The 15,423-nt window shown below is 46.2% G+C and overlaps 1 protein-coding gene across 1 annotated transcript in view; it reads left to right on the forward strand.

The window, feature by feature from the left end:
* ISA1 (isoamylase 1) overlaps positions 1-15,423 on the forward strand; it is a 223,980-nt gene that overhangs the window by 101,269 nt on the left and 107,288 nt on the right. Inside the window, exon 7 of the mRNA XM_087680237.1 lies at positions 448-555. Coding sequence (XP_087536363.1) covers positions 448-555 — 108 coding nt within the window. The remainder of the gene's footprint in view (positions 1-447; positions 556-15,423) is intronic.

The following is a 15,423-nucleotide window of genomic DNA, read 5'->3' on the forward strand; positions in this document are numbered from 1 at the left end:
TGGAATAGACACAACAACATGAATCTGTAGATGAGAGTGACCCTCAAGAACGAACAAAAATGGATGGTAGTTGTTACTGTTTAAAAAATAGGGGTCTGGGAATACACCTTGAAGATCATAAAAAAGAGAGCCTGAAAGAAGAGGAAATCATAGTGCATGCTTGAAAGTAGGAAAAGTGCTTCGTTGGCAATGATGGATAATTAAGATGGAACAACTAATGCTTTTACCAAGGAATCATCCTTGGGAGCTTCATTTCCAGCGATACTTCATTTGTTGATTCCAGTAAAGTTGGTGATGATGTTTATTACTTGTATCTCTGATCAATGATGCCACATGTGCTTAGATTTTATGGAACGAAAATGTGCCTTTCGTGACATTTTCTCAGACGATTTTAGGATCATATTTTGTGCATCTGTTCCAATAGTTGGTCTTCTCGTACCTTTCTAGGTGCTAATGGATGTTGTATTCAACCACACTGCTGAAGGAAATGAAATGGGTCCAACATTGTCTTTTCGAGGCCTTGATAATTCAGTGTTTTACATGCTAGCACCCAAGGTAAGATAACCTCCAAATGATAATTCCCTTGTTTAGCTTTGTGAAGCATATTTAGTTTTAGGAAAGATGTTTAAACATATGGGATAGTGCATTGTGGCTGTATTGCTACCAGAATATAAAATGTCATATTTGATTGCAAACTGCTTGCATCAACAAAAAATGACTCAGTAATGAAAGAAGTAAAACAAAATTCTGTCAAGTGTTTTAAGGAATTACAAGTCAATCCACATAAGTACAATGATACTAATCACATGCAACAAGCTCATAAGTTGTTAGGCTGCATGTCAATTTAATTTTTAAAAATGACTATTCCTCTAAGTATTCAATGAAAGTGTCCCTTGAAGAACATGCTTTCTTTTTCTTGAGAAAATTTATCATGCTAACGGTACAATGAGATTTCAATTCCCAAACTTGATTAAAAAATGCTTTGTCACAAATAGATGCATGCTGGTTATTAGTTGTATCTGGTTACTATTATCCTATGCATCATTGGTAAGGATCTATGAATCACTTGGACTTGGGGTTTTATGACTAGCCTACCTACTAAGTGCTTTGGGTTTGTTGGACTTTATTATTCATGGACAAGCTTATAAATGCAACGTGCAGCATTGCCATATTGTTTGCACATGCCAAGTGCCAAACCTTTCTTGGCTTATGCTTAGGCTGATGAACCCTTTCTCATGCCTAAAAATGACCCTTGTGATCTCAAAATACTTATGCTTACCTTATCTTCATTTGGATTGGCCGCAGGACAAGTTTTGTTTCTAGAGAAGAAATTTCTGTAGATAGCACCTCAGGAGGAATTTCAGAGGTAAGATACAAAGTACAAAATAAGTCTTGTGAGGCATACTGAGTACATCCTAAATACAATGGCTGGGTAAATAACCAGTTTGTGGACTCTAATGCTAGACCATATAAGCCACAGAAGCGGAATAAGGTGCAGAGTCCCATGTCTGCATAGAAACATTTCTCCTCATATGCTCGGAGCCACCCTCTAGTCTCTCCCATCTCCCACAAAGTGTGTGGATAGTCGTCGTCTAGATCCTAGAAAGAAAGAAAGAAAGAAAGAAAGAAAGATATATTAACGTCTACATAAGGCCAATGTGGCCTATGAGACAAAATCCAGAGGACATCCATGTCTAATGTCATCTCATCAGTAAGGTAAAGATAGCATTACAAGTAAGTGGGTGGCCTATGAAACAATACTGAAAATAACTATACGATGGGGCTACACTAGGGTTGAACCATGTGTAGTGTTGTTCCATCGATAGAAAAGAAAAGGAAAGGAAAGGAGAACCAGATCTGATTTAGCCATGTACAAAATTGTGGTGGAGACTATGGGCTGTAGCTGATCTCAAGATCTGCACATGATCTTAGCTATGATGCGGTCCCTAGCTGCTTCACTGATATGCTTGGTGGTGAGTCTACGGTGTCTCGTGATAATGGCTCTAATCCGACTGTGGTGTGGCCTCCTCGGACGCTGTCCTGGTAGATGGGGTCGTCATGCTCGACGAAGGGAAATGGATCTATCCAATGTGACTCCACGGTGTGGCTTGTAAGGTGTCTGGTGGGGTGGCTCTGTCTCTACTAGGGTGGTAGTGTCAATAGGGTCGGCTCTATAGAAGAAGTCTGTCACTGCTCTCTATGTGTGTCCCTCTGGGTGAGCTGGCCTCCTATTTCGCAGTAGTGTAGTTCGGCGCCTCTCGAGCTCCAGGAGAAAGAGACTTAGGCATCTCTGGTCCTCGTACTCCATGACGCGACGAAGGGGTCCAAATCCATTCCGAAAGAGGCAGTGGTATCATCCTCGTATGTCATAGTATACTGTGCATCTACATATGTAGTGCTCCTCCGTCTCAGGCTCTCGACCACAAAGCTGGCAAGTCCTATCCTCTGCTAGGGTATTTGTCCTGTTGGGAATAAAGGGCCATCGTGCCTTTTATATGTGCACGGGTGTGAACGCACCCTTAGCACACTTGTACTTTCATATATATCTATCTAAAAACCTAAAGTGGTACACACTCCAATTGTACCCAAGAACATCTTGCATCTCTCGTTCTCACTCGCTGCTGTTGCTCACGTGTTTGCTCTTTACTTGACATTTCATCGCCGGACATTGCATCTCCGCAGCGCATCACTCACTTCAAACTGGTATCAGAGCTTCGGCTAAGGTGTTCGCGCTTCTCGCAGTCCGTGCAGAGCTTCGGTTAAGGTGTTCGTGCTTCTCGCAGTCCACAGGTCACGTTTTTCAGCCAGGCGACATTTCCCAGGTTGCGCGCAGGTCAGTCAGTCATTTTCTGGTCAGCTCGTCACTGTTCTTGGACAGTGTGCAGTCAGGCGTGCAGTTCCAGGCAGCGTGCAGGTCAGGCGCAGGTCAGAAGTGACGTGTTTTGCACAGGCGCTGGTCACGCAGGTCACGCCAGGTCAGTTCGTGACTTTCCAGGCCACGTGCAGCTGGCGGCAGGTCAAAACGCAGCAGTCACGTTACGGGACAGTTTTCGTCAAATTTCTCTTGCAAATTTTTTTTAATTTTCAAAGGTTTACTGCAAGCTGCCCCCTTTGCCCACTGACGGGAGTTCGCGCATGTAAGCACAGTTCTGTGTTTTGGGCAGATTTGAGCCACAAATTTGGGGATTTGTCCGGATTTGACACGAGCAAGACACACAGTGAGATTCTGTCTCAGAAATTGCAGGAATTTGTGACATTTTGCCTCCGAAATTTGGGGCTTTTCATGTACATGTTAAAATTGGGCTGAAATTGACCCAATTTCTTGACATTGATGCACATTGAACCCCGTGCAATTTGGGGCTTTTGCTGTTTGAGCAAAATTTGTGCGCAAATTGGTCATTTTATGTACATGCGGGTTTAATTTCATGCAATTTGGACGCCCGACACTTGAAAAATTTGGGGGTTTTGCTGAAATTGCTTCATTTTGGCAAAATTGGTCTACTCTATGCATGTCAGAGACAGTGCAGATGTATGGTTGATGTTTTGAGCACAAAACTTTGGGGCTTTTGACCGTGCGGGTCAAATTTTATGCCTGTGGGTGCATGTACAGCAGAAATTGCAGCTAAAATTTGGGACTTCTCATGTAATGTGATGTATTTGTCCTTGGAACAGCTGTCATCAGTTGTGGAGTGCTGTAGCACAACATTTGGTGCTTCTGAAAATTGATTTGCAGATCTGAAATTTCTGCTTTTAACTGGTACTTATTGCTGGTTGGTACTTGTTTGTACCTTGGTCACTTGTTTGACAGTTTGGGCCTGCATTTGCTGAATTTGTGGTCATATTTTGGACTGAAAATCATGGCTGGCAGCAGCGATAGCAGCCATCTTATGCACATCAAGAAACTTGAGGGTGCACATAATTTTGCAGTGTGGCAAAAGCAATGCTACAATATCCTTGCAGAAGAAGCAGGCTAAGCCGATCAAGGCCAAAGGGGTAAAGCCCGCAGATGTGGAACAAGATGACTGGGATGAGTTGAACGAGCTTGCACGCTCGACCATTGAGCTATCTGTCTCTGATGCTCTGCTGTTTAACATAGAGGGTTTGGACACTGCCTATGCCATTTGGACTAGACTGGAGGAATTGTATGCTCAGAAGAGTGCAGCTAGTAAGGTGTATTGGCTAAAAAAGCTTATGGATTTGCGGATGAAAGAAGGAACTGCTATGTCAAATCATCTGAGTGAATTCAACTCAATTTTCAGCCAGCTGGTTGCTTTGAAGTTTGTCATTGATGACGAGTTTAAAGCTACCTTTCTGCTTTGCACTCTACCAGAGAGTTGGGATACATTCAGGACTGCCTTGAGTAACTCGAATGCTATGCTTATGTATTCTGACGTGGAAAGCTCTTTGCTTATGGAAGAGATGAATAGGCAAAATAATGCATCAAGTAAGTCGTCTAGTGCCTTGCATACCAGGGGCAGATCACAGCAGAAGGGAAAATCTGATGGCAAGGGTCGCAGCATGTCTCGCGGCAAGAATGTGGAATGCCACCACTGTGGCAAGAAGGGTCACTTCAAACGTGACTGTTACAAGTGGAAGAAAGAGAAAGGGAAAGGCAAGAAGACAGAGGACAACAAGGAAGAGAAGAAAGAGAGCCAGCCCAAGAAGAGCAGCGTCAAGATCGAAGAGGTGAATGTGGTCACTCAGGACAGTGATGGTGGGAACGATGTACTCTTCGTGTCTTCATGTTTTGATGCCCATGCATTGGTTGCCGATTCTGCTGATGACATGCATACCTGGATTTTAGATTCGGGTGCCTCCTTTCATGTCACCCCTTACAGAGATTGGTTTTCCGATTATACAGGCGGTCGACATGGTGTTGTCCATCTCGGGGACAACTCAGCATGTGATATTGCAGGCATTGGTAGTGTGCAGCTTCAGTTTCAGCATGGTTCTGTCTTTACTCTTCAGAATGTTCGTCATGTACCTGAGCTCAAGAAGAGCTTAATTAGTACTGGGCAGCTAGATGATGATGGTTATCATACCACATTTGGCGATGGAAAATGGAAGATCAGTACAGGATCTAGAGTCATTGCCAGGGGTTCAAAGAGTGATACTCTGTATCCTCTTCATGTATCTAGTGTGCGTGACCATGTTGTCGCAGTAACCGAGCAGCCAAGTGTTTCTTTGTGGCATGGCCGGTTAGAACACATGAGTCAAACAGGAATGAAAGTTCTTTCTCGTTTGGGTTACTTGCCTTGTCTCCGTTATGCTGATTTTGAGCATTGTGATCATTGTGTCTATGGTAAGCATGCGCAGACATCTCATAAGAAATCTCTTTCTTTGAAATCTTCACCTCTAGAGTTAGTACATTCAAATGTATGTCAGATGCCAGGATTGTCTTTGGGGGGGAAGAAGTACTTTGTCACCTTTGTCGATGATGCTACATGGAAGGTATGGGTTTACCCCATTCGTAGCAAGGATGAAGTACTTGACAAGTTTAAAAACTTCTTGGCATTGGTTGAAAATTAGACTGATAAGACACTTAAGTGTCTTCGCTCTGACAATGGTGGGGAATATGTATCCAAGGCCTTTCAGGCATTTTGTGACAGCAAAGGGATAAAAAGGGAGCTCACTGCCCCTCATAATCCACCCCAGAATGGAGTTGCAGAGCGTATGAACAGGACTATACAGGATAAAGTCCGTACTATGCTGTCTCATGCTGCATTACCCCATGGTTTTTGGGCAGAGGCTGTTATGACAGCCGTTCACTTGATCAATCGGTCACCAAACAGGTCTTTGGGGGGGGGGAGTCCCTCAGGAAGCGTGGTCGGGCAAGCCACCTTCTTATGCTCATTTACGAGTGTTTGGCTGCGAGGCTTTTGTGCACATTCGTAAGGAAGACCGCAACAAACTTGAGCCAAAGTCCTGTAAATGCATATTCCTAGGATATGGTGACGAGGGTGAAATGGGGTATAGATTGTGGGATCCCGTGAAAAGGAAAACAGTGCACAACAATGATGTTATCTTCCGGGAAGGTCGCATGCATAAACAGCCCGAAAAGACTGAGGAGGTTTGTAGGGTTGTATTCCGGGAAGAAGTACCTTTTGGACAGCAAAATGTGCCCGCTGTACAGCAGCAAATACCTGCTGTAAATGAACCTGCGAATGCAGAAAATGATGCTGGAAATGATCAGCCAGCCATTGCCCATAATGATGAGCCACTAAATGTGCAGGAACAGCCAGGACAGCAAGCTGTTAATGTTGATTTGCAGGCTGAAATGCCAGGACAGCAAGCTGTAAATGATAATATGCAGGCTGAACAGCCAGCAAACAATGATCATTGGGTTAGGAGATCGTCTAGGGCTACTAGACAGCCCGACAGATTCGTTTCTGGTGCAAATAATGTGGCTGATTATGTCATGATCACTAACTGTGGTGAGCCGTCATGCTTCAAGGAAGCAATGGACAGACAGGACAGCAAGAAATGGTATAAAGCCATGCTGTCAGAGATGGAATCTCTTGAGAAAAACGGCACTTGGGACTTGGTGCAGTTGCCTAAAGGGCAGAAAACGCTTCCATGCAAATGGGTTTATAAGATGAAGGTCACTTCTGGTTCCTCGCCAAAGTACAAAGCCAGATTGGTTGCTAAGGGGTACAAGCAGGAACATGGAGTTGATTTTGATGAGATCTTCTCTCCTGTAGTCAAAATGACTACATTGAGAACCATTTTGGGCTTGGTTGCAGCTGAAGATATGGAGCTCATACAGATGGATGTAAAGACTGCATTTTTACATGGTGATCTGCATGAAGACATATATATGCAGCAGCCTGAAGGGTTTGTGGCTAAAGGCAAAGAGAAGATGGTATGTAAGCTCAAACGGAGTTTGTATGGACTGAAGCAAGCACCAAGAGAATGGTATCATAAGTTTGATACATTTATGCAGTCTCAAGGTTTTCAAAGAAGTCAAGTGGATCACTGCTTGTACACCAAGAAGGCCGCAGATGGCAGCCTAATTATCTTGGTTCTGTATGTTGATGACATGCTGATTACTGGCAGGGATACTCATGCCTTGGATTCGTTGAAGCAAAGTCTTCATGGCAGCTTTGACATGAAGGATCTTGGTGATGCAAATCACATTCTTGGCATGCGAATACTCAGAGATAGGTCCAAAGGATTACTCTTTCTATCTCAATAGGAGTATGTCTCTAAGGTTTTGCAGCGTTTCAATATGGAGGGGGGGAAACCAATTGGTGTTCCATTGCCTCCATATGTGAAACTCAGTGCAGAGGACATCCCTACATCTGATGATGAGAAGGCTGAAATGGCCAAGATTCCATATGCTTCAGCTGTTGGCAGCTTGATGTATGCTATGGTTGCTACACGTCCTGACATTGCCTTTGCAGTGGGAGTGGTTAGCAGATATATGGCAAACCCTGGAAAAAAGCATTGGAAAGCAGTGAAAGGTATTATGAGATACCTCAAAGGCACAAGTGATTTGTGCATCTGCTTTGGAAAGCAGAAGGCATCTGTCGTTGGCTTTACGGATGCAGACTATGCTGGTCATGCGGACTGTAGAAAGTCCACTTCTGGGTATGTGTTTACCTTCACAGGAGGAGCAGTCTCTTGGATCTCCAGGCTACAGAAGTGTGTTGCATTGTCTACTACAGAGGCAGAGTATGTGGCTGCTACTGAGGCATGCAAGGAGGCTTTATGGCTTTCACGTTTGGTGGGAGATCTTGGCATTACAGAGTTACCCGTTTTTCATTGTGATAGTCAGAGTGCTATCATGCTAGCACGGAATCCCGTCTTTCATGCAAAGACGAAGCACATACAGGTGAAGTATCACTTCATCAGAGATGTACTTGACAGCAAGAGCATTGAGCTTGTCAAAGTGCATACAGATGATAATCCTGCAGATCTTCTCACGAAGGGTCTTCCAGCAGAGCGGTTTGCTCATTGCCGACAGATGATGGGAGTTGGATAGATATATGTATTTCAGCTTTGTACATACTTAGACTTAGCTGATTCTTTTCTCCTCTTAAGGCACATTGCCTTTAGGTGGGAGGCTATTGGGAATAAAGGGCCATCGTGCCTTTTATATGTGCACGGGTGTGAATGCACCCTTAGCACACTTGTACTTTCATATATATCTATCTAAAAACCTAAAGTGGTACACACTCCAATTGTACCCAAGAACATCTTGCATCTCTCGTTCTCACTCGCTGCTGTTGCTCACATGTTTGCTCTTTACCTGACATTTCATCGCCGGACATTGCATCTCCGCAGCGCATCACTCACTTCATGTCCATCTGCCTGTCTCCATCTGGAGCCTATGTGAGGAGGTGCTAATCTGTCTGATAGCAACCCATACGCTATGGGAGAGATGGGTGTCCATATATGCTGGCCGAATAGTGAAACCATCATTAGAGAGGCACAAGAAATGACTCCTGTAGAACTCCATCCTCGATCCTAGAGGGAGTGGTGGGTGGATCCATGTCCTTGCCGTCTCAATCCTCAAGATATGAGCTCTGATCACCTGATTCAACTCTGATCGGCTGAGAGAAAGTGTAGGGCAGTCAAGGCTATAATCCAAAGGTGAAAGACATGTCAATATCCAAACCATGTAGGCTCATCCAAATAGCCATCTGTGAAAACCAACAGTTCTTCTTGTCTTGCACATGGAGTCCACACAATTGTGGAAAACTTGGCCTCAAGCAAACGGCCCAGTTGTCTAGATGAGGTTAGTGCCAATCTAGAGTATCTATGGCGTGGAAGTTCCCATAGTCTGTGCCAAAAGGTCATTGCCTTGAAAAGTGCCTCCATGACTATGAGTATACCCCCTAGCTCTACTCTGACAATGGGGTGTGGGGTGAAGGGCTTATTCCTAATCATGCGTGATATCATCATGATCAATGGCCTTTCCATGCTATCCTAGCCATCATAATAATCCCTCTCTACTCCAATCTGATCAGTGAGTGGACTAAGGCGCCTATGGTACAAGCTGCAATCCCATACCTCTGCTCCATATAGTAATGTAGGTGTGACTAGGGTGTCAAACAACCAAAGTTTGGTGCGGGGCTCCAGGAACTGTATGTGAGCACATTGACTCTCAAGTGTCCCTAGTGCTACGTATCCACGTGCGAGATGTGCCTCTGATGCCCCTCTCAACGAAAAACGTGGGCCAGAGAAAGTGACTCCCAAATAGATATATTCCCTCACATGCTCCAGTATGTCCCAAATGTGAATTGGTACATAGATCTCGTCACCCATGCTACTGAAGTATTGAAAACCATGGTTTTGGTCTTCTCAAGGTTCACTATGAGGTCTTTACCTCTACAAAAGATGTGCAAAGCATCTAGATGGCACTGCAAATCCTCCGGTGAATCTAAAATGAGAACAATATCATCTGCATACAGTAATATCGGTATCGGCATAGAGTAATATCGGCACCCCTGCTAGGTTGGCTCCAGCTCCTCCTCCTCCGTCTATGTAATCAGACACTTCATGTATGTATAGACCAAACAATGTGGGTGAAAGTGGACATCCTTGTTTCACTCCTATAGTACTTTCAATCCTCTCTGATAGCCCCCCAGGTGCTCATACATGACCTATCACTGCCTCATATAATGCATAGACACCCCATCATATACCCTCTGGTACTCCAATGTCTTGCAATCTCTGCGTGATGCATGTACAAGGCACTGTATCAAAATCTTTGCGAAAGTCTACAAAGCAACAATAGATCCTCTTGTCTTGGGCTCAACCCTCCTCAATAATGGCTCTAAGTGTGAGAATATGGTCCAGCGTGGTATATCCTTGTCTGAAACCTACCTGTCCTTGTGCTCTCTTGCCTTGCATCTCAGCCCACTCATCGAGTTCATGCTCCAATATAGATCCATATATCTTGGCCAAAGAATGACCGATCATGATAGTCCTGTAGTTGCTAGGAATTAGGGGATCACCACTTTTGAATAGCGGAATTATAGTATTGTCTGACCAACTCATAGGGAAACCTTCACATACTGCTCTATTGAACATATGTGCTAATATGGGTACTAATATGTCACCAGCATGTGAGAAATGTTCTGCTACTTGTCCATCCTCATCCTGTGCCCTCCCATTTTGTTATCTATAGATTGCATCCCTAACCATTTTCCATGTGAAGAAAGACCACTGTGTTGGCCTACAAGCTTGTGGGGGCTGCATAGGTGGCTGTCCTGGCAGGTCATACAACTGTCTCCCATAGTCAAGCCAAACATCTGGTGATGTAATTTGTATGGAGGGACTGTCTTTCATGAAACATCTTCCATGCGCTCTTGCTGTCCTGCCCCAAAAATAGTTAATATATCTCTGCTTCTGCTTTCGTTAGGTAGTCTCGTTTCTTCTTCCGCACAAGGCGTTTGAAGAATGCCTTTGCTTGGTGATGTGTTTGAGTGCCTAGCTTCACTTCCCTCTGTAAGCGAGCTTGGGTGACTCTACACTCATCATCATACCAGCTGTTTTGGGGAGCAGTAGATCGTGTGGGTCTACATTGGGACAAGGTGTGTGGGAATGCATACATGGCTGATCCATGTATGGCCTTTGCTAAATCCCTTGTACATTCTTCCAACGATCTATTCAAGTCCAATGTATGTAAACTGGTCTACAGAGAACCACTGTAGATGTGTGAGGTGTCTTCTGTTAAGTAGTATTTGGGATGTTTAGGGAGGCATGGCGTTTCATGTTTCATATGTACACAAGAGAGCATGAGTGTCAGAATAGCATGATCTGCTACTATGCCAATTGGCCTCTTAGATATCTTGAAATTTTGGATGTCTGGTATCAATGCTAGTGAGTCCATCAGGTAGTCCACAGTACTTCCCCCTCCTTTGTGATTCCAACATGGTAAATTGTCAGATCATGGCCATTGTGGCAGACCATTAAAGATGGCTAGTCTATGTGCACTTCCCAAAGTCAATAGGTGTGCCCCATAGGTACTCACTTCTTTATCCTAGGCTCTCTTGCATAGGCCTATTTCATCTATGTCGATCTCTTTGAACATGGCACTGTCATGCATATAAAAGTCACTCTGTCTATCTCCAGCGTGTGCATTGAAATCTCCTACTAATAATGTCCCCAATGCTAGCATATCTCATGATATCCTCATAGAGTACATCAAAGGGAGATCCATCTCGTGTGGCATAGGTAGAATTTAGAGGAGGAAAGTAGCACATTGCGATGAATATATCCCATGGTCTTCCTGCATATATCCTAATCCATAAATATTGTGCATCATCATCTATTTTCATTACTTGCACTATCCCTTTGAGGTCTTCTTGGTATAGTATGGCCACACCTCTAGAACCCCTAGTGCTTCTTGGTTTTCTAGCTACTGGACGAAATGCACTTTTCCACCTGTATCCCCGCACGTCTGGTAGTCGGCTACCTTTACATTGGTGTGTTTCTATGTACATTGCTATATTTATGTTTCGGAAGCTATCTTCAAAGTAACTAGCATCCAAGTGCAAGGCTTCATTACAATTCCATATTGACATCCGAAGTGTCTCATAGGCCTCGTACCGACATGAAGTCCTTTTGTCAGTGATGATGACTTGTCCATCTCTATAAACAGCCCACTTTCCCTCTTTGCGAGCCTCCAATACCTTGGGCATGTGTTCTCTGCGATGCGCTATCTGTGCTAGGTTAAGGTCCTCATCCAAATAAATCTTCTCACCCTTCAGGGCTCTCCTCTTAGAGAGGAAGGCCTTTTTTTTCTCTGTCTCCAAAGCAAAGAATTAGAGCCTTGGACTTAGAGTCCTTTTTCCCCACTCTCCAAGCACTAACGATAGGTACGTCTAAAGCCCCAATTTTGTCAGCAAGTGTCTTAGCGTCTTCCTGTGGGCTACTCTTCTCCTCCCATCCTACTACCCATACATGTAAAACCCTAGTCCGTCTCCTAGCCTCTTCTTCCAAGGTAGCATTCATTACTTCAGTCTTGTTCACTGGTGTTCCCTTTTCTTTTTTATTGCCTCAATCCAGTTGCTGGCTTCTTCTATCTGCTTCTATGTTGTCTTTGCCACCTTTGCCCATGAGTGAACCTCCCTTTCACATGCCTTCAAAGCCTCTTTCTCTTTTTGTAGTTCTTCTTGCGCGTTCATTTCTTTTTTCTTAAATGTATTCAATTCTTCCCCCAGTTCTAAGATTTCAGCTTTGTAGGCATCTACAACTTTCAGCATTTCAGTTTTCAGCGTGTGCGTTTCGAACAGCATTTGTGCTTGTAGGTCATTCTTAATCTTTATTTTCATGTCTTGCATTTCTGCCCTTTGATTTACTATCAGTTCGGCTTTGACCTGCTCTCATATTTCTTTCTCTAATTCTTGTCTCATAATTCATAGTTCAGAGCAAATCATGAGATGAATTTCTTCGTGTTTCTTTTCATTCATGGTGTGTGAAGTCTTTCCATGCCTATCAGATGCTGGGGAGACGGTCCAATCACGGGCCCTACGGCCATACGTCTTGTACCGTGTGTTCTTAGAAGGGGTGTTGAGCATTGCTTCCATGGACGGTTGTGTTAGTTCTTGATCAGATTCCTCTCCCAGATGTTCATTTTCTACAGTTTGATGCTTGCATTTGTCTACATTATCCATCTCTCATACACTGTGTGCAAAGCCACTCGACTTGTACTTTGTATTGTCAGATCAGAGCAATTTCTGTGATTTCCTGCAAATTTCTATAAATTTAAGGGTGTCCCCAACCCCTCCCTAAATTTTTGCAAGCCTAGTAATCTTTTACGAGCCCAAATGCGTTCATACCGTTTTCAGTTACTGCTCATGACTGCATTCTCTCATCACGACTGCTCACGTCTGCATTCCATGCTCACGGCTGCATTCATTCAAACTAGTGTGCGAGAGACTATTCACACAACTGCATTCCCTGCTAACCAGCATGCGAGAGACCCTACTCACGACTGCATTCATTCATTTTGGCCAGCATGCGAGAGAGAACAGCTGCATTCTCTAATCACGACTACTCACGATTGAGTGAGAGATACCTGCTCACGATTGCATTCCATCACGCCAGGTACATCACCTTACGCTAGGTCCCTCACGCCACGACTGCTCACCACGACTGAGCACGCTAGAGAGAGAGAGAGAGAGAGAGAGAGAGAATGCGATTGTCCCCCGTCGCTCGACTGCGCGCCCCGTCTGCTTGCCCCTCGCCTAGCCGCCTGTCGCTTGTTCGTCCCGTCGCCCATGCGCCAAGTTGCCCCGTCGCCACGTCGCCAGGTAGCCTAGCCCTGCCCCTGCCGTCGCCTAACCTACGCGCCCTGACAGAGCGCACCGTCGACACTTGGAGCTTGCCCACCTGTTCCGCCCCTATTCGCTTGTGCCCGCCTGATCCTGCTCGCCTGACGACCGCCCGCTTGAGCCGCCTGTGGTCGTTTCCTCTGTGTTAGCATACAACACCCTGTGGCCTCGTCGACGCCTGAAGACTGAACGCCTTTCGTTTGCAGAAACAAGTACCTCTCCTTTGCTGCCCTATCAGTCATCTGCACGGCGTCTACCTGCGGGAGCCTGCCCTGTGCATATTGCTGGGCCGCGACAGCGACAGGGAACCCTAACCTGGCAGCATGTGACTGCAACCCTACGCAGATCAGAGAGTTGATTTGCTCCTGTACACAGAGAGAGAGAGAGAGAGAGAGAGAGAGAGAGAGAGAGAGAGAGAGAGAGAGAGAGAGAGAGAGAGAGAGAGAGAGAGAGAGAGAGAGATGACGGGCTGCTGCTCCCGTGCCGTGCCGCCCTGCCCTCGCTAGGTCTGGCGCGACCTGCGGGCGCGTTTTCCTGCGCCGCCGCCGCCTGCAAAACCCTACCTGTCGCCACCCCGCGTTTGCCTCACGCGCGTCGTCGCCCCTGTTCGCCAGGCGTTCGAGTTTGTCACCACCATCGCGGCCTGCGTCTCTGCCTCGTTCGACCAGCCACGCCTGCGCCCTGTGCTGCGGGCGTCATCCCTGGTGCCGTCGTCAGGCAGTCCTGCTCCTGGAGCCGGCGGGAGCAGTCGCCCTGCCCCTGGAGCTCGCATCCTCTGTTCTGGCCGCCCTGTCAACGCCCAGCTGCCCTCTCGCTGTTGCCCTATTCAGGATAGCATCCTCCTGACGCCCTGTTCCCGGACGTTGCCGACGGACCCCTAACCGACATCCCAGCCTGTCCCGTCCTGCTGTGGAGACCGCCCGGCCTGTGTTTCGCCTGTCTGCCCCTGCACGGAGACAGGTAAACCTCGGTTTTCATTAGCTCTTCTTGCTGAGTGCACCCCTGGACAGCGCCTCGGTACAGGAAAAAGGGAAAGCGAGAGAGACGGCAAAACAGAGGGTCAGTCCTCATTCGAGAGCAAATCATCATCTACGATGGCTGGTTTGGATCTGGACTTCATAGATCAAACAGTGGCAGCACTGGGCCCGGATTCTGATGCGGAGGAACCCGAGGATATGGTTCCATGCAATGAAGAGATGCCCCCTGGTCCTGACATCCAGCCTGCGGGGAAACGTACCAAGCATGCTTCGGAAGAGATAGGCGTTTCTCAGGATCGGTCCTATGCCCAGGTTGCTTCGGATTCGGTGGACTCTCAGGAAGTGGACTGGGAACACTTGCTGGAATTTGCAAACACTTTGCTGGGCGATTATGTTCAACATAATCAGGAAGCCTTTTCCGACTCTGCACCTGACGATGTGCTGGATGCCACCGTGGACCCAAAAACGGTCCTACGCTCCTTTTTGGTATTCTATGATCGCGCTGTGATACTTTTCTTCACTGGTCGAATCCCGTTGCTTTCCCGTATTCGCCAGTGGTTGCAACATCTGCTGCAAGGGGACTGTGTTGAAGAGATTTTTATTGGCTCCCGGGGTTTTTTTGAGGTCCTGTTGAAATCAGAGACGCACCGTGCTGCTCTCCTGTCGAAACTGCCTTTGTTTTTTGAACGCCGATTGGTTCATGTGGTTCCATGGCGTCCAATGGCAGACTTTCAGCGTTTGCTGCAACATGAATGCCCGGTCTGGGTCGAGGTGGAAAACTGTCCGGCTGTTTATTGGCCGCTATTGAAGGATGCTATGGCCGCTGTGGGCACTGTTCTGGTCCCTCCCAGTCTCCGGGCTGTGAATCGCAACCGCTTGTGTATGCTTTGGGACAGTGCAAGAAAAAGGCCTGCCTGGTTACGCCTCAATTGCCCTGGCATGCACCCTTTACACTTTCGATTGAAATGGGGCAATTTTGCAGGGCATTGCTTCTCCTGTGGACAATTGGGGCACTTTATGGCCGAGTGCCCGGAACAGCAACCCACTTCCCATAATGGCCATGTTGTGCCGCCCATGGAGGAGATGGTGTGTGATGCTCCATCACTGGATGCTACTCATCAGCCCCAAGCTTTGGCCAAAGGTAAACAACAGGTTGCGGG

The sequence above is a fragment of the Lygodium microphyllum genome, chromosome 1 (genome assembly GCF_053477565.2).
Source record: "Lygodium microphyllum isolate KBCC chromosome 1, Lygodium_microphyllum_v1.1.10, whole genome shotgun sequence".
Lineage (NCBI taxonomy): Eukaryota > Viridiplantae > Streptophyta > Polypodiopsida > Schizaeales > Lygodiaceae > Lygodium > Lygodium microphyllum.